The 21800-nt window shown below is 68.1% G+C and overlaps 5 protein-coding genes across 7 annotated transcripts; 3 read left to right on the forward strand and 2 right to left on the reverse strand.

Annotated features, from left to right (window-relative positions):
* The first annotated feature begins 172 nt into the window (after positions 1 to 172).
* Positions 173 to 6088, forward strand: OSBP (oxysterol binding protein). The gene is made up of 14 exons (XM_064425819.1): positions 173 to 498; positions 1557 to 1765; positions 2320 to 2567; positions 2640 to 2838; positions 3140 to 3245; positions 3325 to 3379; positions 3479 to 3610; positions 3688 to 3933; positions 4014 to 4134; positions 4217 to 4320; positions 4410 to 4505; positions 4590 to 4771; positions 4858 to 5078; positions 5165 to 6088. The coding sequence occupies exons 1-14, from the start codon at positions 191 to 193 to the stop codon at positions 5305 to 5307; spliced, it is 2370 nt and encodes a 789-aa protein (XP_064281889.1). The 5' UTR covers positions 173 to 190; the 3' UTR covers positions 5308 to 6088.
* Positions 6089 to 6932: 844 nt separating this feature from the next.
* CABP4 (calcium binding protein 4) lies at positions 6933 to 9583 on the reverse strand. Its single transcript, XM_064425827.1, has 6 exons — positions 9231 to 9583; positions 8225 to 8255; positions 7884 to 8027; positions 7696 to 7805; positions 7185 to 7332; positions 6933 to 7107 (listed from the first exon to the last, which is right to left on the reverse strand). Exons 1-6 carry the CDS (start codon positions 9480 to 9482, stop codon positions 7079 to 7081), a joined length of 714 nt encoding a protein of 237 aa, XP_064281897.1. The 5' UTR covers positions 9483 to 9583; the 3' UTR covers positions 6933 to 7078.
* A 643-nt stretch (positions 9584 to 10226) lies between these two features.
* On the forward strand, positions 10227 to 14080 carry CORO1B (coronin 1B). Its single transcript, XM_064425820.1, has 11 exons — positions 10227 to 10348; positions 11084 to 11286; positions 11369 to 11491; positions 11567 to 11696; positions 11766 to 11947; positions 12165 to 12284; positions 12359 to 12463; positions 12532 to 12677; positions 12756 to 12813; positions 13057 to 13344; positions 13486 to 14080. Exons 2-11 carry the CDS (start codon positions 11086 to 11088, stop codon positions 13606 to 13608), a joined length of 1476 nt encoding a protein of 491 aa, XP_064281890.1. The 5' UTR covers positions 10227 to 10348; positions 11084 to 11085; the 3' UTR covers positions 13609 to 14080.
* Positions 14081 to 14149: 69 nt separating this feature from the next.
* PTPRCAP (protein tyrosine phosphatase receptor type C associated protein) lies at positions 14150 to 15943 on the forward strand. The gene is made up of 2 exons (XM_064425828.1): positions 14150 to 14335; positions 14819 to 15943. Exons 1-2 carry the CDS (start codon positions 14333 to 14335, stop codon positions 15368 to 15370), a joined length of 555 nt encoding a protein of 184 aa, XP_064281898.1. The 5' UTR covers positions 14150 to 14332; the 3' UTR covers positions 15371 to 15943.
* Positions 15944 to 16188: 245 nt separating this feature from the next.
* Positions 16189 to 20469, reverse strand: RPS6KB2 (ribosomal protein S6 kinase B2). 3 transcript variants are annotated; one of them, XM_064425823.1, is made up of 15 exons: positions 20321 to 20469; positions 19677 to 19711; positions 19452 to 19572; positions 19306 to 19374; positions 19094 to 19241; positions 18205 to 18262; positions 18026 to 18126; positions 17861 to 17951; positions 17684 to 17774; positions 17464 to 17571; positions 17312 to 17374; positions 17091 to 17168; positions 16908 to 17015; positions 16722 to 16834; positions 16189 to 16375 (listed from the first exon to the last, which is right to left on the reverse strand). In XM_064425823.1, exons 1-15 carry the CDS (start codon positions 20390 to 20392, stop codon positions 16207 to 16209), a joined length of 1425 nt encoding a protein of 474 aa, XP_064281893.1. In that variant the 5' UTR covers positions 20393 to 20469; the 3' UTR covers positions 16189 to 16206. The 3 variants fall into 3 exon arrangements, with proteins under 3 accessions (XP_064281893.1, XP_064281892.1, XP_064281891.1); XM_064425822.1 differs by lacking the exon at positions 20321 to 20469 and having other exon boundaries at positions 16908 to 17012; positions 19677 to 20192; XM_064425821.1 differs by lacking the exon at positions 20321 to 20469 and having other exon boundaries at positions 19677 to 20188.
* Positions 20470 to 21800: the final 1331 nt, after the last annotated feature.

Genomic DNA, 21800 nt, shown 5'->3' on the forward strand with positions numbered 1-21800 from the left:
CGGCGTCAGCACGCGCGGCGCGCCGCTGCCGCCGTCCATTGGCTCCCTGCCTGATTGACGGCCGAGGAGTCCGCCCTCGACCAATCGCAACGCGCGAACCGCCCCGCCGGCGCCCCGGCCGCCAATGGGGCGAGGGCGTGGGCGGGGCGAGTGACGGCGACGCGGCGGGGCGGTGGCGGCGGCGGCGGCGATGGCGGAGGTGCGTGCGGCGGGCGCGGGGCCCGGCCCGGCCGCGCCCCCCGGGCCCGCGGCGCTGCCCGCGGCTCCCGGCGCGCCCCCGGCCCTGCCCTCACCGGCGGCGAGCGTCGGGGCGGCGCCGGCACCGACGGCGGTGCCGGCGGCACCGACAGCGTCGGCGGGCGGCGGAGCCGGCGCGGGCGGCGGCGGGGCCGGTCCCGGCTCGGCCCGCGAGGGTTGGCTCTTCAAATGGACCAACTACATCAAGGGATACCAGCGGCGCTGGTTCGTGCTCAGCAATGGGCTGCTCAGCTACTACCGGTACGCCCCGGGGCCGCCCCCCGGCCCCCCGTGACCTTGGCGCCGGGCTGAGCCCCGCGGCGGGAGGGGAGCGGCCGCGGGCCCCGCACCGGGCCGGGCAGCGCCCCGGCGCCAGCCGGGAGGAGGGCCGCTGTCACCTCCCTGTCCCCGCGGCTGTCGCCTCCGTGTCGCGGGGGATGTCGCCTCCCGGTCACCGGGGCTGCTCTTGGCGGGAGGGGGTCGCTAGCCCGCTGCCCGCGCCCCTCTGTGCCAGCAGGGGAGGGGGGCGGTTGTCACATCCCCGTGGTTGTCACCTGTCTGTCCCCGGGTTGTCGCATCCCTGTCCCCGTGGGTTTTTGGGGCGGGGGTCCGCAGCCCCCGCAGCTCCCGGATCCCGCCGTCCCTCCCGGCGGCTCTTCCCGGTGGCCTGGAGTGCTGTCACCCGCGGGGACACCTGAGCCTGGCCTCGCCGCTCCGTTATTGCTGGGGAACCGGAGCCTTCGGCAGCTGCCGGCTCCGGTTTCACCGCCGGCTCCGGGGGGGCACCGGGCGGGGGTGTCCCGGCTGGATGTCACCTCTGCCACCCGGTGACGTGGAAGGGGAGTGCCAGCCTGGCGCGGCCTCTCTGGGACTTCACCCTCGCCCCAGCCCGTGCCAGGATCCGGGAAGCACCGGATCCCTGAGGCTCCAGGATCCCTGAGGCCACTCCTGGGGGCTGTGGATTTGTCCCCACAAAGCGACATCCCCAGGCTTGGCCCTGCTCCGGCGCCAGCAAGCGCTCCCTATTAATAGCCCTGCCTGCCGGGCTGGGAATGCCGCACCCCCGAGGGCTCATCCCGGGAGTCCCTGTCCTTCCCTCGCTGCCATCTCATCCTGGGAATCCCTGTCCTTCCCTCGCTGCCGTCTCGTCCCAGGGATCCCTGTCCTTCCCTCGCTGCCACCTTGTCCTGGGGATCCTGGTCCTGTCCTTCCCTCGCTGCCACCTTGTCCTGGGGATCCTGGTCCTGTCCTTCCCTCGCTGCCACCTCATCCCGGGGATCCCGGCCCTGTCCTTCCCTCACCACGGCCTTCCCGTGCAGATCCAAGGCGGAGATGGGCCACACGTGCCGCGGCACCATCAACTTGGCCACGGCCAACATCTCCGTGGAGGATTCCTGCAATTTCATCATCTCCAACGGCGGAGCCCAGACCTACCACCTCAAGGCCAGCTCCGAGGTGGAGCGGCAGCGCTGGGTCACCGCCCTCGAGCTCGCCAAGGCCAAGGCTGTCAAGATGCTGGAGGAGTCAGGTACGGAATTCCTGGATCCATGGCAGGGTCACGGTGCACTCAGGGTGAAATCCCAGTGCCTGGCAGGGCCCAGGGCAGGATCATTGTCCTCAGAGTGGGATCCCAGCGCCAGGTTCCCAGAGCCCCACAGGTGGCAAGAATCCTAGGGCAGGATCCCGGTGCTTGGAGGACTCAGGGCAGGATATTAGTGTTCCACAGGATCCCAGTGCCTCACAGGGCTGAGGGCAGGATCCCAGTTCCCAGAGAAAAGTATCCCAGCCCCACAGGGCACAGGATCCCAGTGCCCCCAGGGCAGGATCCCAGGGCCCCACAGGAGCTAGGGCAGGATCCCAGTGCCTTGGGCAGCATCCCAGCATCTCCAGCAAGGGGATGGAAGGGGATGGCCATGTCCATGCATGTCTGACCCAAACAGCCTGGCACGCACAGAGATGGACCATGAGTGTCTGGGGGCCCTCAGGGATTTGGGGATCCCCCCGTGCCCTTCCTGGCAGCCCCACCACCAGCTCCTGGTGTGACATGACAATCCCACACTCCCCGTCCCTTCCCGCCCGCAGACGACTCCGGCGACGAGTCGGTGTCGCAGACGGACAAGACGGAGCTGCAGAACACCCTGCGGATTTTATCCAGCAAGGTGGAGGACCTGAGCACCTGCAACGACCTGATCGCCAAGCACGGCACGGCCCTGCAGCGCTCCCTCAGCGAGCTCGAGGCCCTGCGGCTCCCTCCAGAGAGCACGGACAAGATCAAGCAGGTCAACGAGCGCGCCACGCTCTTCCGCATCACCTCCAACGCCATGATCAACGTGAGTCCCCACCCCGAGGGTTCCACAGCGGGAAAAGGCCCCGCTTCCCTGCTGAGCGCTGTTTCCCCGCAGGCCTGCCGGGATTTCATGCTCCTGGCACAAACGCACGGGAAGAAGTGGCAGAAGTCGCTGCAGCAGGAGCGGGATCAGCGGATCCGGCTGGAGGAGACGCTGGAGCAGCTGGCCAAGCAGCACAACCACCTGGAAAGGGCTTTCCGGGGGGCCACGGTGCTCCCCGCCAGCACGCCCGGCACTGCAGGCTCTGGCAAAGGTGGGGAGGGACAAGTGCTGTGCCCGGGTGTCTCCCAGATGCTTCCCGGGATTTTCTGAGCCAGGCTCAGCTTGTCTCACTGTGCTGATCCCAAAAGATGTGTCTGTCCCATCTCATCTGTGCGGCCAAGTGATTCTGGCATCTCCAACAGGGTCCAAACTGGCTCCTCTGAGCCTTATCCGACACCCCTCAGAGGTGGGCTGGGGTGTGACCCCCTCGCCTTGCTGATGGTGACAGGGGAGCCTTCAGTGGGAAACTGGGAATGGTGTTCCTTCCTCACCAGCCCTCTCCCTTTTCCCAGATCTGTGCTGTCCTGCCAAAGGCGACCTGAGTGACGAGGACGACGACAACAATGAGTTCTTTGACGCCCCGGAGATCTTCCCCATGCCCGACATCATGGGCCACAAGTGAGTTTTGGGAGAGAGGGGAATCCCCTCGCTGCTCTGCCCTGCTCAGGAATGTTCACTCCCTTTCCCCCCTTCCCAGGAGAACTGGGAGCAACATCAGCGGCACCAGCAGTGACATCAGCCTGGATGAGCAGGTGGGATGGGGGTTTTATGGCTTGGGGATGCCCACATTCCCATGGAAGTGTTTTGTGGGGTCACAGGGATATAACATCCTTTGTCTCCCCTCTCCCTAGTACAAGCACCAGGTTGAGGACACCAAGAAGGAGAAGAGAACCCGCATTCCCTACAAACCCAACTACAGCCTCAACCTCTGGAGCATCATGAAGAACTGCATTGGGAAGGAGCTGTCCAAGATTCCCATGCCAGTGAGCACGGACGCAGCCGGTGCGTGGGCACGGGGCACCCCGGAACCCCCTTTTTTTTGACCCGTTCCCCCTTCCAGGTGAATTTCAACGAGCCGCTGTCCATGCTGCAGCGGCTGACGGAGGACCTGGAGTACCACGAGCTCCTGGACCGGGCGGCGCGCTGCGAGAGCTCCCTGGAGCAGCTGTGCTACGTGGCCGCCTTCACCGTGTCCTCCTACTCCACCACCGTCTTCCGCACCAGCAAACCCTTCAACCCGCTCCTGGGGGAAACCTTCGAGCTGGATCGCCTGGAGGAGAACGGATACCGCTCCCTCTGCGAGCAGGTGTGGCCGGCTCCTCTCTCCCAGCCTTTCCTGGGCTGTCGGGGTGGCCGGCACTGAGCTGTCCCCAATCCCGTGTCCAGGTGAGCCACCACCCGCCGGCCGCCGCCCACCACGCCGACTCCAAGAACGGCTGGACGCTGCGCCAGGAAATCAAAATCACCAGCAAATTCCGAGGGAAATACCTCTCCATCATGCCTCTGGGTGAGCACCCCTGGAGTGTGTGGGATTTTTGGGACCACCCGAGGCTCCGGGCGTGCCTCCCAGCACGATCTCCCTCCCTCAGGCACCATTCACTGCGTCTTCCACTCCTCCGGCAATCACTACACGTGGAAAAAGGTGACGACCACCGTGCACAACATCATCGTGGGGAAGCTCTGGATAGACCAGGTGGGAAGTCCTGGATGGGAGGTCTATGGAAGCGCTGATCCCTGGGGAATGGGGCGTGGGCGGGTCTGACTCTCCTCTCCCCTCCACAGTCAGGTGAGATTGAGATCGTCAACCACAAGACAGGGGACAAGTGCGTCCTCAAGTTTGTCCCTTACAGCTACTTCTCCCGGGATGTGGCGAGGAAGGTAGGGACACGGAGCCACGGGACACACCGGGCTGCTCGTGACTGCACAGTGTGTCCTGATCCGAGCTGTCCCCTCTCCCACCAGGTGACCGGGGAGGTGATGGACCCCTCGGGAAAGGTGCATTTTGCCCTGATGGGCACGTGGGACGAGAAGATGGATTGCTACAAGGTCCAGCTGGGAACGGGGGACAACGGAGCCGAGGCGCGGCCACGAGCCCACGAGGCTGAGGACAGCCGGGTGCTGCTGTGGAAGCGGAACCCGCTCCCGTGAGTGGGGAAAACAGGAAGGAGGAGGCATCTGGGGAGCCGGGCTGCGGGGCTGGCGCTGAGCCCCGCTCCTTGCCGTGCCCTAGGAAGTACGCAGAGAACATGTACTACTTCTCGGAGCTGGCGCTGACCCTGAACGCGCCGGAGAACGGCACGGCCCCCACGGACAGCCGGCGGCGCCCGGACCAGCGCCTGATGGAGAACGGGAGGTGGGACGAGGCCAACGTGGAGAAGCAGCGGCTGGAGGAGAAGCAGCGGCTGTCCCGCAAGCGCCGCGAGGCCGAGGCCGCCCGCGCCACCGAGGACGGTAAGGCACGGCTGCCAGACAGGGCTGTCCCCCCTCGGTGTCCCCCCTCGGTGTCCCCCCCGGCCCTGACCCCACTGTGCCCCCAGGGACGCCCTACGATCCCTACAAACCGCTGTGGTTCGAGCGGAAGAAGGACCCGGTGACGCAGGAGCTGGCGCACGTCTACAAGGGGGGCTACTGGGAGAGCAAGGAGAAGCAGGACTGGAGCTTGTGCCCGGATATTTTCTGAGCCCGGCGAGGAGGAGGAGGAGGAGCGGCGAGGGGGGAGGGATGAAGGCCAGGACCCCCCCTGTCCATCCGTCTGTCTTAACCGTGTGTCCCCGTGCCTCGCCGTGAGCGCCGGCCGGGCTTTGCCTTAGCCCACCCAAACTGACCTTGGGGAGCAGGAGCCAACACAGCCCCCCTCAAATCCGTGCTGGAGCAGGGGGGGGTCCGTTTGTCCCACCCACCTCCTCGGCACCCTGGGGTGGGGGGCACGGCCGCCCCTGGGGTGGGGGGCCCCAGGGAAGGCGCAGCGGGGCGAGCCCGAGGCTGGCCTTGGTCTCCCCCCCTCCCCTTTTATTCCCGTTCCCCTTCGCCCCCAGGAGTTCGGGTGCTTTTGGGGGTCTGGGGGGGCCAGACTCCCCCCCAGCCTGTTCTATAGGTGTATATTATATATATGTAGAGAGCAATCGGGGTCCCCTTCTCCCCCGCAGCCCCCAGTTTGGGGGGTCCCCGCCCTCCCCGGGGCGGCCCCCACGCGTGGGGACCCCCCATGAGGTGCCTTCCCTGTAGGTCTAGGGCAGGGGGAGGGCCTGGGTTTTGGGGGGGGTCTCTCCAGGGTGCAGTGGGACCCCTGCACCCCCAGACACTACAGGGGTGGGGAGATGCACCGTGGGGGGAGTCTCTGCACCCCCGAATCTGAAATTGGGGGCGTTTGATGCCTTTTTATTTTATTTTTCCTTTTTTTGGGTTGTTTTTTTTTTTGTCTCCAGAAAAAAGAACTAAATTAAAATCTGTGAATGCCCCAACCCTGCGCCTGCTCTGTGGGATAGGGGGAGAGTCCAGTCCCTTTCTGCGACTGGTTTTGGGGGGCACCCCCTACTCCTGTAGGGATCTGGGTGGCAGCACCCAAACAGGGACTTGAACCCCATTCCTGGGATTCTCCAGGAGCCACCTTGTCCGCTCCCCAGGTTCTGCTGCCCTGCTCGGGGGGGATTGAGGGGTGTCTCCTGTGTCCTGCTGTGTTTCCCACCGGATTTGGGGTGCTGGGGATACCCTGGGTGACTTTGAGGGACCCTTGACTCTTCCCGGGGACCCATTTTGGCCCAGGGGGTCACCTGGTCTGGGGGGAGCATCCAAGGAGGGCGGTCCCGAGTGGCCCTGGGACCCCTGAGGGCACTTCCAAGGGCGGGACTGTCCCCAGGGATCGTGGGGACCCCCTGCGAGTGGCACAGGTGCCCCCAAGCCCTCCCCACCCCATGTTACGTGGCCTCTGATTGGCCAGCTGGCATGAGAAGCGCATGCTGATTGGCCAAACCTGTGCCCTACCTCGTCCTGATTGGCCAGTTGGTTTGAGTGACAGCTCCGGGAGGGCTTGAATTTTCCCGCCCACCTTGAATTGGAGCGTGCTGATTGGCTGGGCGATCGCAGCGGGTCAGATCCGGCCAATGGGAGGGCGCGGTGTGGCCCTGCAGCCACGCCCCCCGGCAGCGCCCACCCCTTGTCCCGCGCGGGACCCCGCTGTCCCCAGCCCGGGGTGGCTCGGGTGGCCGGGGGGACGCTGGCCCCACGTCCCTCCCCACAACCAGCAGACAGGTTCCTGCGGCTCCGGCCAAAGCGTTTATTGGGCCGCTGGCTCTGGCCTCGGGGGTGTCGCTTCTGTTCCCAGGTTCTCCGCTCCAGCTGTCCCCTCTGCACCCTGGTGCTGGCAGAGCCCTGGGGCCGGCTGGCCGGGCAGGGAGGGGCTGGGGACGGGCTTGGGGGGCCATCCCGGGGTGCCCCCCTGCCCGGTGTCTCCGTTACCGGGACGACAGCATCATCACGAACTCTGCGGGGCGAGCAGGGCACGTCAGGGGAGCCGGGCTGAGCCCTGCCCGGCCCCCCGGGGTGAGGGGGTGCCCTCACCGTCGAAGTCCACATGGCCGTCCCCGTTGAGATCCACGTCCTGCAGGATCTCGTCCACCTCCTGCGCCTTCAGCTGCTCCCCGAGCAGCGCCGCGATGGCCTCGCGCATCTCGGCCGTGCTGATCTCCCCGTCCCCGTTCATGTCGAACTGCGGCACCCGCGGGCCGGGGGTCACCCTCCCGCCACGGCCACCGGCACCCCCAGGCTCCCTGTGGGCACTGTCTCCTCTGTGCTCGTGGTCACCGCCGTGGTCATCATTCCCCCCTGGTCACGGTCCCCTCCATGCCTGTGGTCACCCCATGGTCGTTGTTTCCCCATGGTCGTTGTCTTCTCCTGCCTGTGGTCACCCCACGGTCCCCACTACAGTCACCATCTATGGTCTTCCCATGATCACAGCGCCCATGATCACTGTCCCCACCAGGGTCTCTCCAGGGTCACTGTCCCCCCCCCACGCCTGTGGTGCCCTGAGGAGGGGACGCCAGGCCCGCTGTCCCCGCGGCGGTGGCCGTACCTCGCGGAAGGCGATCTTGAGCTCCCTCACGCCCACCATGTGCGCCGTCTCCTCGCGCAGCTTGGGGCCCATCATCTGCACAAAGTCCTCGAAGTCCACGCGGCCGCCCACTGCGGCGGGAAGGGGACACCCTCAGCGCCCCAGCCACCCCCTCCCGGCGCCCTCCCCGTGCCCCCCAGGCCACTCACTCCTCATCTTGATGTGCTGGGAGATCTCGATGAGCTCCATCTCGGTGGGCATGTAGCCCAGCGTGCGCATGCAGGCGCCCAGGTCCTTGTAGCTGATGTAGCCATCCTGGTCCGTGTCGAACTCCTTGAAGGCGTCCAGCAGCTCTGGGCACGGCCACGGGTGGGGACAGGGACATCATCAGGAGGGGACGGTCACACGGACACCGCGTCACCCCAGGGCAGGTCCCTTTTTGGATGTGGGAGACCCCCTCCGTGGCCATGTCCCCACGCAGATTCCTCCATGAGGATGTGGCCCCCCCATTCCCCCAGGCCCGTGTCCCCACCCCGTTCCCCCTGCTCACCATCCAGCTCCTCCGGTGACAGCTCCCGCTCCTGCAGGGGACACAGAGAAGGGGTGACAGCAGAGTGAGACCCAGCCCCGTGTCCATCCCCCCTCCTCGCCCCCCCAAACCTCGGTGTCACCTTTGTTAAGCGGGGGCCAAAATTAACTCCAGCAGAGGATTAGTGGGATTGGAGGCAAAGCCCCGCCCTGCCCTGTGCCTGCACCTCCCACCTGCCCTGTCCCGGTCCCGTGTCCCTGCTGCTGTCACCCAGCCCAGGGGTGTCCCTCCCCGGGCCCCCAGGCTCTGGATGGGATGCTGCCGAGGGGGGCTGTACTCCAGAGGTGGAAGAGCAGCACTTTTACCCCCACAGAGCTTGGCTGCCCCTGCTCTAGATGTCCCCTCAGCATGTCCCCTCTGTCCCCAGGGCCCTGGAGTGTCCCCAACACCATTCCCAGCACCCACACCCCACCTATCCCCACGATTCCAGACTGTTCCCAGTGCCCCATATCCCCTTCATCCCCAGGTTTCCAGACGGTCCCTGAGCCCATCCTCACTGTCCCCATGTCCTCATCCCTAGGGTCCCAGAGTGTCCCCGACTGTGTCCCCACCGTCCCCATGTCCTTTTAATCCCCAGGGACCCAGAGTGGCCTGACCAGTGCCCAACATCCCCTCCATCCCCAGGGTCCTGGAGTGTCCCAACCCCATCTTCACTGGCCCCATGTCCCCTCCGTCCCCAGGGTTCTGGAACATCCCCATCCCAGTGTCCCCAGGCCCATCCTGACTGCCTCATTGCTCTCTTCATCTACAGGGTCCTGGGCTGTCCCTGTTCCCATCCCCATGTCCCCATGTCCCCATCCCCAATGTCCCCATATCCTCTCCATCCCCAGGGTCCCAGACTGTCCCTGACCATGCCCCCAAAGCCCCTGTCCCCCTTCCATCCACAGGATCCTGGACTATCCCTGTCCCCTCATCCCCTCCATTTCCAGAGTCCCTCCATCCCCACGTCCCCTCCCGGTGTCCCCACCTTGCCAAAGACGGTGTTGAGGAAGGGGGAGTAGGTCTTGGTGGCAGCAGCGTGGGGGTCCACGGGAGCCTTCTTCCCACTCTTCTGCCCGTGCCCGCCGTGCCGGGACTCGGAGCCGGAATTCTTGGGGGCCGGGGCACCGACGTCCTGGGGGGCTTTGGGGGCTTTCTCGCCCTCCTCGTGCCCCCCTTTCCCCTTCTGCGGGGGCTCCGTGTCCTTGGGGGTCCCCTTGTCCCCGCGGGAGCGTGGCATGGGGCCGGGGCCGGGCGGGCAGCGGGCGGGCAGGGAGCGGGACCCCGGGATGGCCGTGCCGGAGGAAGGAGCAGGGAAATCCTCTTACACCCCCCGTGACCCCCCCAAACTCCCCCCGCCCGGGCAAAGCCAATTAGCGGTGATTAATGGCACGGAACAGCCACCGGCCCCCGGGCACAGCCACGCGGCCACCGGACAGGTCCCCACCCGCGTCCCGGGGTCACACCGAGGGACCCCGAGTCCAGAGGTGACACCCCACAGCCAGCAGGGTCCCCAGCATCGCCCCGTGCTCCCAGCGGTGGCACCGCAAAGTGTCCCCAGTGCAACCCACATCCCCAGCGGGGACACCGCGAGGCCACCACTGTGTCCCCCCACCTGGCACCTGTCCCGAGCTCCCCCCACCTCTAAGGTGGGTCCATCTACTGTCCCCCCAGGATGGGGACGGGTGGCGTGTCCCCAAGACACGGCTGGGCGGGGGTCCCACAGGGGGCTTCAGAGGGGAGGGACCCCCAGAATGAGAGCAGGGAAAGCCCGGCCCGGGGGGCGACCCTGGCTGCTGTGTCACCCCGGGGTGACACGGAGGGGCCACACTGGTGGCGGTGACAGCGCCCCCGTGCCATTCGCTGCCATTGCCCCCGTGCCACCCGCCGCTGTCCCCTCTGTGCCACCCACTGACGCTGTCCAGGGGACCGTACCCCCGGTGCCCCGGCCATGGGGTGCCCGGTGCCCCCCCGCCGGTGCCCCCGCCCCGGAGCCGCGCAGGCGCGGGGCGGCCCCGGTCACTTCCTGCCCCGCCCCCGCCGCCGCCGCCGCTCCCGCCGCCCCCGACACCGGCACCGGCACCGGCCCCGGGCACCGACCCGCCGGTGAGTGCGGGCACCGGCCCCGGGCACCGACCCGCCGGGCGCGGCCCCCGCGGGCCCCCATCCGCCTTCCCGGGGCAGCCCCATCCCGTTCCCTGCGGGGCCACCGCCTGTCCCTGTCCCCATCCCTGTCCCTCTCCCAATCCCTGTCCCCGTACCCAGCGGGGCCACCCTTTCCCCGTCCGTGTCCCCGTCCTCGTCCCTGTCCCCATTCCTGTTCCTGTACCGAGCGCGGCCACCACCGGCCCCATTCCTGACCCCGCCCCCGTCCCCATCCTTTTTCCTGTCCCCATCCTTGTCCCTGTCCTTGTCACTATCCCTATACAGAATGAGGCCACCACCGTGCCCATTGGTGCTCCCCCCCCATCCCTATCCTTGTCCCCTTGCCTTTCCCTGTCCCTGACCCCATCGCCAGCAGGGCCACCCCTGTCCCTGACCTGTTGGAGCTGTCCCTGCCCTCCTTTCCATCCCCACCCGTGTTTCCAGGAGGGCACCCCTGTCCCTGTCCCCATCCTGGATGGGACACTCGCTGTCTCACTCAGAGCCCCCATTCCTGCTTCCCGAGTTCCCTTCAGGGAGCTGGCAGGGACAGGGGTGTGTCCCCAATTCCTGCCTCCTGGGGGTGGCTGAGCCACCCTTTACCGGGCTGCGAGACAGTGACAAACCCAGCTCAGGGGACACCCAGCTCCTATTTCGGGGTGTCCCAGCACGCCTGACCGGGGCCGGGGCGCTCCCCAGCCATGTCCTTCCGGAAGGTGGTGCGGCAGAGCAAATTCCGGCACGTGTTCGGGCAGCCGGTGAAGACGGACCAGTGCTACGATGACATCCGCGTGTCCCGCGTCACCTGGGACAGCACCTTCTGCGCCGTCAACCCCTCCTTCGTGGCCATCATCGTGGAGGCCAGCGGCGGCGGCGCCTTCCTCGTCCTCCCCCTGCACAAGGTGACAGCAGGCTGGTGGCGCAGGGAACGGGGGGCGTTGGTGCCGCTGGGTGACCCCCTCCCTGCTGTCCCTTTGTCCCCAGACCGGGCGCATTGACAAGTCGTACCCCACGGTGTGCGGCCACACGGGCCCCGTCCTCGACATCGACTGGTGTCCCCACAACGACCACGTCATCGCCAGCGGCTCCGAGGACTGCACCGTCATGGTGAGAGGTGGCCCAGGAGCCCGGCGGGTGGCAGGGGTCACGGCGCTTCGCCCACTGTCCCCTCTGTCCCCTCAGGTGTGGCAGATCCCGGAGAACGGGCTGAGCCAGCCGCTGACGGAGCCGGTGGTGGTCCTGGAGGGCCACTCCAAGCGCGTTGGCATCGTCACCTGGCACCCCACCGCCCGCAACGTCCTGCTCAGCGCGGGTACGGGGGCACGCGGCGGGCACGGGGAGGGGCCCCCGCGGCCGGGGTGACCCCTGCCGTGTCCCCCAGGCTGTGACAACGTGGTGCTGATCTGGAACGTGGGCACGGCGGAGGAGCTGTACCGGCTGGACGGGCTGCACCCCGACCTCATCTACAGCGTCAGCTGGAGCCGCGACGGCTCCCGCTTCTGCACCGCCTGCAAGGACAAGAGCGTCCGTGTCATCGACCCCCGCCGCGGCACTGTGGTGGCCGTGAGTGTCCCCACCACCCCCCCGGGGGGTCTGTGTCCCCGGGGCGCTGCCCTGCGCTGCTTCTTCGGGAGAATCCCCTGCTCCCCGCTCTTGTCCCTTGGCGCACCCCGTTGTCCTTGTCGGGGTGTCCTTGTCCCCTGGTTCTCCCCGCTGTCCCCTGGCCCTCGGTGCGCGTCCCTGGGGTGCTGCGGGCACCGGTGACAGCCGTGCCCCCCAGGAGAAGGAGCGGGCGCACGAGGGGGCCCGTCCCATGCGCGCCATCTTCCTGGCCGACGGCAAGATCTTCACCACCGGCTTCAGCCGCATGAGCGAGCGGCAGCTGGCGCTGTGGGACACGGTGAGTGGCACTCCGGGCGTCCCCCGGAACCGTGTTGGGGTTCCCCGCGTGCCTGACACCTCATCCCACCCCAGGAGAACCTGGAGGAGCCCATGGGGCTGCAGGAGCTGGACTCCAGCAACGGGGCTCTGCTGCCCTTCTACGACCCCGACACCAACGTGGTCTACGTCTGCGGCAAGGTACGGAGCGCCCCGCCCCGCTGGTGGCACCCCCGGGGCCAGGGTCCCCCCTAACGGCGTGTCCCCAGGGGGACTCGAGCATCCGCTACTTCGAGATCACCGAGGAGCCGCCCTACATCCACTTCCTCAACACCTTCACCAGCAAGGAGCCCCAGCGGGGAATGGGCTGGATGCCCAAGCGCGGGCTGGACGTCAGCAAGTGCGAGATCGCCAGGTGGGCACGGGGACACGGGGTGGGGGACCCCCAGAACCCCCCGGAGCCTCCCATGACCCCGCTCTGCTCCCCTGGCAGGTTCTACAAGCTGCACGAGCGCAAGTGTGAGCCCATCATCATGACCGTGCCAAGGAAGGTGGGTGGGGATAGGGGAGAGCGGGGTGGGGGGACCCAGCAGCGTCACTGGGCAGGACACGGGGACGCGTGGGGCTCCTGGGCAGGTCCTGGTGGCTGGGCAAGGGCTCCCTATGGGGTCTGCGTGTGAGGTCCCTGAGCGGGACGTGGGAGCACTGGGGGGTCCCTGGTGAGGCCGTGTCCCCGTGGTGCCTCTCTGGGGGTCCCCCTGAGGCTGCCACCCCTGTGACGCCCTTGGGGGCAGTCGGACCTGTTCCAGGACGACCTGTACCCGGACACGGCGGGCCCCGAGGCGGCCATGGAGGCGGAGGAGTGGGTGGCGGGGCGCACGGCGGGGCCCGTGCTGGTGTCCCTGCGCCAGGCCTACGTCCCCAGCAAGCAGCGGGACCTCAAGGTGAGCCGGCGGACGCTGCTCCACGACAGCCGCGCCACCGCCGCCACCGGGGCCACCACGCCGCCTCCCACGCCCCCCGCGGCCCCCGCCTCCGCTCGCTTCAGTGCCCCCCCGGTGCTCGGCTCCGGCAGCGCCACGGTAAGGGGACACGGGGGACAATGGGGACACGGGGGGAAAGGGACAGGGGGTGTGGTGGGTGCGGTCCCTCTGGTGGCCGTGGGTGGGTGTGGCAGCGGGTGTGGCCGCGCGGGGCGTGTCCCGTGACGGGGCTGTCCCCAGGGAGGTCGCCTGGAGGAGGTGCTGCAGGAGGTGGCGGCGCTGCGGGCGCTGGTGGCGGAGCAGGGCCAGCGCATCTCCCGCCTGGAGGAGCAGCTCAGCCGCCTGGAGAACGGCCACGTGTAGGGAGCCCCGCAGGGACCACCGCCCCAGGGACCACGCCTGCACCCCAGGGACCCCCCCGAATCATCTCGCCCCCCCCTGGGGTGCCCCCCTTTGCCCCGCTCCGGGCCCTTCTCCCACTGGGGGGCTGGCCGCCCCTCTGGCAGCTCCCCGCTTCCCCCCATTGCCTTACTGGGTGCTGCCCCCCCAAATCATGGACCATTCTCCACCCCTGCCCCCATTCCTCGGGCTGGGGGTTGCTCCTGGGATCAAAGATTGCCCCCTGCACCCCCCAATCCCTGTGTGGGGTCTCCCCCCTTTCTTTGGAGCCGGGCATGATCTGCCTTCCTCAACTGTGAGATACTGTCCCCCCTATATTTTGGGGGCTTTTCCTCCCCTCCTCCTCCTCCTCCTCCTCCTTGTGACCCCCCCCTCTCCATTCCAGTGCAGGGTCAAAAACTATATTTTCACTCCGAATAAAGGATTTATAAGAAAAGCCCCGGCTGCAGGGCCACCTGCAGGGTGACAGAGCGGGGGCAGGAAGGTGCGGCGGTCGCGGGTGGGAGCTCGGCGCCTCGGCAGGAAGCGGGGGGGCACGGGGCGGCATTTTTGGGTAGCAGGGCTGAGGGGGTGCAGCCGGGCCCCCCCCGCTCTGGCACATCCGCTGCGCGGGGCAGGAAGTCGGGGGGGGCTCCCCCATCTCGGAGCGTGCCCGCGGCATCGGGACCCGCTCTGGCTGCACCCGCTGATGGTGAGCGCCCCAAAACCGGGCAGGGTGGGGGCCCGGGGCATGGGGGAGTCAGCTTCAGGGAGCCGGGGTGAGGCTGGGGGGAGCGGGAGGGTTTGCGGGGGGATGAGGGGAGCACGGTGGGCTTGGGGGTTGGGGTCAGGTTTTGGGGTGGGCTCGGGGGCTGTGCAGCCACAGCGAAGACTGCGAGCGCCGCGTTTTGGGGGGCCCCGGGGCTTTGGCAGGGGGTGCAGTGGGGCTGCAGCCCCGTGGGCAGGGACGGGGGATTCTAGGGGGGCTGTGCAGCCCTGTGGGGTGGCAGGACCGGGTTCCTCTCCCCCGGCACCTGCGGGTGCTGCTGCGCCCGCCACCCACGCCTTCCGTGCCGGGGGTCACCTCCCCCTCCCGGCCTTGTCCTGTGTCCCTGTACCTTGCCCCCGGCCCTTCCCTGCGTGCCAGCTCCGGGAAGCCACGTGCCGGGCTGTGACCCCGCTGCCGTCCCCGCAGGCTGCCCCGCGCTGGCACCCGCTGCTGCTGGCGCTGGCGGGCCCGGCGGCGGCCGGGGACCCCGCGGTGGCCCGCAGCGACCGGGCGGTGGCCGCGCTGCTGGCGCTGCTGCTGTGCCTGGCGGTGGGGCTGGCGCTGGCCTGGCACCACCTGTGCCGCATCTCGGCCGGCCGCTACCACCCCCGGCCCCTGGGCCGCCGGGCGCTGCAGCTGCTGCGGGGACAGTGGCACCGGCTGCGGGCACCGGGGGACCCCGCCGCGGCCCCCGGCGACGGCGACAGCCACGGGGAGGTGGCCGTGCGCGACGAGCAGGAAGAGCTGATGCCCTGGAGCCTGGAGCGGCGGCCGCAGCAGCAGCAGGAGGAGGAGGAGGAGGAGGATGAGCAGGAGGAGGATGAGGAGGAGGCCGAAGCACTGCCGGAGGGCGGGGAGAGCCCCCTGAGCGAGGGGCAGGTGGCGGGGGGCAGCGCCGAGGCCCTGCTCAGTGACCTGCACGCCTTCTCGGGGACAGCGGCCTGGGGGGACGCGCGGCCACACGTCACCGCCCTGTGACGTCAGCGTCTTGACGTCACCACCCTTTGATGTCATCACCCTGAAGTGTCACCTCCCTGCAATGTCACCTCCCTGTAATGGCACCACCCTGAAGTGTCACCACCTTGTAATGTCACCTCCCTGTAATGGCACCTCTCTGTAATGGCACCACCCTGAAGTGTCACCTGCCTGTAATGTCACCTCCCTGTAATGGCACCACCCTGAAGTGTCACCTGCCTGTAATGTCACTGCCCTGCAGTGTCACCGCCCTGCCAGCAAAGGGACCCCTTCTCTGTCCCCTGCCATCCCCCGCCGAGGCTCCTGATTGGCTGCAGGGGCCTTGCGCGGGTTTGCACTGACCAATAAAAGAGCAGCTCTGGGGGCAGAGCAGACCGGGGGCGTGGTTTGCACAGAAGTGGGTGGGGCTAACAAAGGGGTGTGGCAAGTGGGAGGAGCCTAAAATGGGGCGGGGCATCACGCAGGGGGTGGAGCCTGGACCCTCCCCTGGTGGGGCAACTCCCCACCCTCCCAGTGAGCCCCCCCAGCCCCAGCACAGCAACCACCACAGCCTCAGCAAGTCCTTTAATTGGCACACATCCAGCAGCAGGGCCACGCCCCAGGGGCCACACCCCAAAAGCGTTGCCCCCAGAGGGGCCACACCCCAAAAGGCCACGCCCACGGGGGCACATCCCTCGGGGGGGGCACGCCCCTGGGGGCTCTCCCCGTGCCCCCAAACCCGGCGGGCAGGGGGCTGTGCCGGAGGGGGATGAGCCCCCCGGAGCACGAGCAGCACCGTGGGGTTCCCCCCACCCCATGGGGAGCACCAGGCCCCCCAAAACCCCCCACCCTCCCCACCCCTACCTGGGCACCCGCCCCCGGCCCCCCTTCTGCTTCTTGGCCCCCCCCGAGGGTTTGATGGGCAGGGGGGCCGTGCCCTCGGGTGGGGGGGCCTGGGGGGGCCCCAGCTCCATGGGGTCGCCTGGAGCCACCGGCTTGAACGCCTCGAACGGGGAGAACTTCACAGGGCTGGGGGGGGGACACATGAGGGGGTGAGTGGGGCACCCACAGAGGGCGAGGAAGGGGGGGCAGCCCGTGCCCGCAGGGCTCCTTCCCCACCCCTGGAGACCCCAACTCCCCCCACGCTCCATGGACCTCCCCTACTCCTCCTTCACCCCCTCACCCCACAGCACCCCGAACCCTCACCCCACTGCCCCCACAGCCTCTCTGTACCCCCAGCATGGGACAGGCTCAGCCCCCCACTGCACCCCCAGCCTTGTCCCCTGTCGCCACCTCGGTTCCCACCCTGAAACCCCCATCCCAAAACGCCTCCATCCCAAAGCCCCCACCCCAAGCACCCCCTGTTCCCCGGTACCTGACGGGGGTGCGGGGGCTGCTGTTGAGGCGGCGGGGGGAGCGCACCTTGGGCTGGAAGGAGAACCCCTCCTTGATGCTCTCCAGCACGGAGGGGGCCACGTAGGTGAAGCCCTGCGGGTTTGGGGGTGTCACCGGGGGGGCCCTGGGCGTGCCAGGGGCCCCCCCTCGGGCTGTGCCCCCCTACCAGGAAGGCCTGGTTGGCGCTCTCGCTGATGGCCGCGTCGTCGGGGCTGTCCACGGGGGTCTGGCGGGTGAAGCGCGTGTCGAACTGGCTCACGTCCTCCTCCGACTGCTGCAGGGAACACGGCGGCTGCTCCCACGGGGCCCCCCGAAACATCCCCAGCCTCCCCCCTCGGCCCCCCCATACCAGGCAGGGCTTGAAGGGGGGGTCCAGCCTGCGCGCCAGCAGGTCCTCCCAGTTGATGTGGCGGAAGAAAGGCTGTTTCTGTGGGGTTTGGGGGGCTCAGGCAGGGCTTGGGGGGCTCAGACAGGGTTTGGGGGGCTCAGGCAGGGCTTGGGGGGCTCAGGCAGGGTTTGGGGGGTCAGACAGGGTTTGGGGGGTGTCCCCTGGCCCGCCCACCCCTGTACCTGCACATCGGCCGCGTCACCGGGGCCGCCCCCAACCCTCTGGCTGGGGTTCCGCTTGAGGAACTGGAAGAGAAACAGGGATGGAGATGGGACTGGGGGGGAGGACCTGCATAAATAAAGGTGGGGGAGGGAAATTTTTGGGGGGGGCTCACCTTCTTGAGGAGGTCACGGGCGTCGGGTGTCAGGTAGGGCGGCAGCACCAGCTTGCCCTTGAGGATCTTGTCGATGGTCTTCTTGCGGTTCTCGGCGGTGAACGGCGGCTGTGGGGGCACAGGGGGGCCGTGAGGAGCCAGGCGGGGCCAGGCAGGCTGGGGGTCACCCCGGGATGCCCCCCACAAGCCCCGGGGAGGAGGGAGCAGCAGTGGGACTTGCCGATCCGGTGAGCATGTCGTACATCAGGGCGCCCAGGCTCCACCAGTCCACCGCCCGGTTGTGCCCGCTCCGCACCAGGATCTCGGGGGCCCTGGGGGGTGCAGGGGGGGGGCCCTGAGCGGATGGGGGGCCAGGACAAAGCCCCCCAAATTCCCCCCAGTGCTGCATCCACCTCACATGTACTCGATGGTGCCGCAGAAGGTGTGGGTGACGGCTCCGTCGTGGATGGACTCCTTGCACAGCCCGAAGTCCGTCAGCTTGATGTGGCCTGAGGGGCGTGGAGGGGTCAGCACCGCCCCCAGAGAACCCCCCAGGCCCCCCAGTTTGCCCCCCCAAACCCACCTTGGCTGTTGAGCATGATATTCTCTGGCTTGAGGTCCCGGTAGATGATCCCGTGGGAATGCAGGTGACCCAGTGCCAGCGTAATCTCACTCAGGTAGAAACTGCAGCGGGATGGGGGTGGCTGTGAGCCATGTCGGGGTGCCCACCCCATCCACACCCACCACCACCCTCATCCCTACCAGGCAGTGTCCTCCAGGAAGATCCCTTCCCGCTCCAGCTGCATGAAGAGCTCTCCACCTGCATACAGAGCACAAGAGGGACCCTCCTGAGCCATCCCTGGGCACTCCTTAATCACCCCTGGGAGCACCTGAGCCATCCTGAGACACTCTGCAGCCATCCTGGGACACCCTTAAACCACCCCTGGACATCCTGAGCCACCCCTGGACACCCTCCCTGGACACTGTAACCACCCCAGGTCACCCTTGAACCATCCCTGGACATCCTGAGTCACCCCTGGGCATGCTCCCTGGACACTGTAGCCACACTAAGTCACACTTTAACCATCCCTGGACATCCTGAGCCACCCCTGGACACCCTCCCTGGGCACTGTAGCCACACCAGGTCCATCCCTGGACATCCTGAGCCACCCCTGGACACTGTAGCCACACTAAGTCACACTTTAACCATCCCTAGACACCCTGAGCCACCCCTGGACACCCTCTCTGGACACTGTAACCACACCAGGTCACGCTTTAACCACCCCTGGACATCCTGAGCCACCCCTGGACACCCTCTCTGGACACTGTAACCACACCAGGTCACGCTTTAACCACCCCTGGACATCCTGAGCCACCCCTGGACACCCTCTCTGGACACTGTAACCACACCAGGTCACGCTTTAACCACCCCTGGACATCCTGAGCCACCCCTGGACACTGTAGCCACACCAGGTCCATCCCTGGACCCCCTGAGCCACCCCTGGACACCCTCCTGGACACTGTAGCCACACTAAGTCACGCTTTAACCATGCCTGGACACCCCAAGCCACCCCTGGAACCCCTGGAGCCACCCCTGGGACAATGTGCAGCCATCCCTGGAGCCATCCCGGTGCCCCGAGCCGCCCCTCACCGCTGAGGCACTCCAGGATGAGGTAGAGCTTGCCGCCCGTCTGGAAGGCGTAGATGAGGTCCACGATGAAGGGGTGCTTGACGGCCTCCAGGATGTTCCTCTCGGCCCGGGTGTGCGCCGTGTCCTTGGCGTTGCAGGCGATCTTGGCCTGGGGGGGAGGCGGTGAGCGGGGGGGGTCCCCGGGGGGTTTGGGGGGGCCGGGGCGGCCCTACCTTCTTCAGGACCTTCATGGCGAAGATCTTGCCCGTGTTGGTGCCCTGCACTTTGCGCACCTGGAACACCTGGAGGGGCGGGCAGGGGAGGTTGGGGACGCGGCCGGGGAGCACCCCCGAGGCCCCCAGCGCCGCCGTGTCCCCACCTTGCCGTAGCCGCCCTTGCCCAGGACGCGGAGCAGCTCGAAGCAGTGGGGGCCGATGTGCTCGGGGCCGTTGTTGACGCTGCTCTCGGAGATCTCGATCTCTTCGTAGTGTCCCACCGGCCTGGCGGGAGAGGGGGTGAGCGGGGACAGCCCCCTGCCTGTCCCCTGCCTGTCCCCTGCCTGTCCCCTGCCCGCATACCCCCCTGCAGCCCGTCCCCCACTTACTCCAGGCCGTTTCCCCGGGGCTCCAGCTCCATCTCCTGCGGGAGGGAACTCGCGGTCAGGGGCGCGCAGGGGGGAGCAGCGGGCAGGGGACGCACGGCAGGGAGGGGACACATGGCAAGGAGGGGACCCACGGCAGGGAGGGGACGCATGGCAAGGAGGGGAGCCGGGCAGGAGCCGGGCGGGACACGGGCAGGACACGGGCAGGACACGGGCAGGACACGGGCAGGACACGGCAGCGCGGGGCGAGGCAGCGCCGAGCCGGCCCAGCCGGATGTTTTGGGGCCGAGGCCGGGCCCTGCCCAGCGGGAGCCGCCCGCTGCCCGCCCGGGATCCGCGGCTGCCCCCGGTGCCCGGGCGCCCCGTCCCCGCGGACAGCCCGGCTACACCCCCGGCCCGCCACCGGCGGGACCCTGTCACTGCCCGTGTCGCTGTCCCCCCCAGCCCCTGCCCGCCCTTCCCGGCACCGAGCGGACCCCACGCACCCCCGACACCCGCGATCCCGCCGTCCCCACCGCGCCCCGCTGCCGCTCACCGCCTCCACCGCCCGTCCCGCCGCCGGTGCCCCCCGTCCCCGCGGCGCCCCCCGCCCCGGCCCCGCTGCCGCTCGCAGCCCCGGCGCCCCCCGCGCCCCGCTGCTGGCTCACGGCGCCCAGCTCGGGCTCGTCCCCGTCGCTGCCCTCCTCGGTCTCCAGGTCGATGTCGAACACCCCCGCCATGACGGCGCCGCGCCGGGACCCCCGGGGACCCGCCCCGATGGCCACGCCCCCCGCGGGGCCACGCCCCCGGCACGCCCCCGCGTCACCGCCTTATCGGGACCCCGGGGAACCCGCCGCGGTGGCCACGCCCACGGCCACGCCCCTCCCGCCCGCCACGCCCCCCCGCGTCACCGGGGTGTCCCCAGCGCGGGGGACACGGGGACGGGGGTCCCGGGGGTGGCGCAGGGAACACGACAGAGGCAGCGCGGCCGCTCACAGCCTTTACTGGGGACCCCGGTAAAGGGGACCCGCCCCCTGCGCCGCGCTGACGTCAGCGGCGCCGCCGTGACGTCAGAGGAGGGGGCAGGAAGAGAGGGGGACACCCCGGTGACCCCGGGCGGAGATCCCGGTCGGGGTTTCCGCGGGGTCGGAGGGCACGAGTGGGGCTGCGGGACACCGGGGTGGTTGTGGGGTCACCGGGGTGATTGTGGGGTCACCGCTGTTACCGGGGGGCTGCGTGCTCCTGGGGCGTCTCTGTGCTGTTGTAGGGTCAGGGGCACTGCGGGGCTGGGTGTTGTTGTAGGGTCAGGGGCACTGCGGGGCTGGGTGTTGTTGTAGGGTCGCCGGTGTTATTGTAGGGCCAATAGGGGGTTGGGGTTTATTGGAGGGTGTCAGGCACTGCAGTGTCTGTGTGTTATTGCAGGCACCTCAGGGGCTCTGTGTTATTGTAGGGTCTCTGGTGTTATTGTAGGGCCGTGAGGGCTGCGGGATCTGGGTGTTATTGCAGGGTCACTGCTGTTATTGTAGGGTCAGGGGCACTAAAGGGCTCTGTGTTAGCGTAGGGTCCCTGGTGTTTTTGTAGGATCTCAGACATTTCAGGGGCTGGGTGTTGGTGTAGAGTCACTGGTGTTACTGTAGGGCCTCCCCAGTGACAGCCCTATATCACGTCACACAAGTCTTCCCAGAGGATTTTCTCCAGGGAATCCCTGGGTACCCCTCTGTTGTTGTAGGGTTCCCTGGTGCAGGTCTATCATTGTAGGGTCTCCCCGTGCCAGTTTGTTATCGTGGGGTCTCCCTCTCAGGCTGTGCTGCTGTAGGGTGTCCCCACACTGCTTTGCTACCGTGGGGTCTCCCCGTTTGTTATTGTAGGATCTTCCCTTGGAGGGTGTCACTGTGGGGTGTCCCCACCTCAGTCTGCTCCTGTGGGGTCTCCCCTTGCTGGCGTGTTATTGCGGGGTCTCCCCACGTTTCTTTGTTGCTGTGGGGTGTCCCAATAATTTTTTGTCATTATGGGGTCCCCCCATAACAGTTTGTTGCTGCAGGGTCTCCCTGTGCCAGCAGGTGCCAGCACACCTCACGCTTCACCTGCTGCTCTGTGGGGTGGCCTGGGTGCCCTGGGGGTCCTGGCTGCCCCACCCTGGGGATGGCA

The sequence above is a fragment of the Passer domesticus genome, chromosome 6 (genome assembly GCF_036417665.1).
Source record: "Passer domesticus isolate bPasDom1 chromosome 6, bPasDom1.hap1, whole genome shotgun sequence".
Taxonomy (NCBI): Eukaryota; Metazoa; Chordata; class Aves; order Passeriformes; family Passeridae; genus Passer; species Passer domesticus.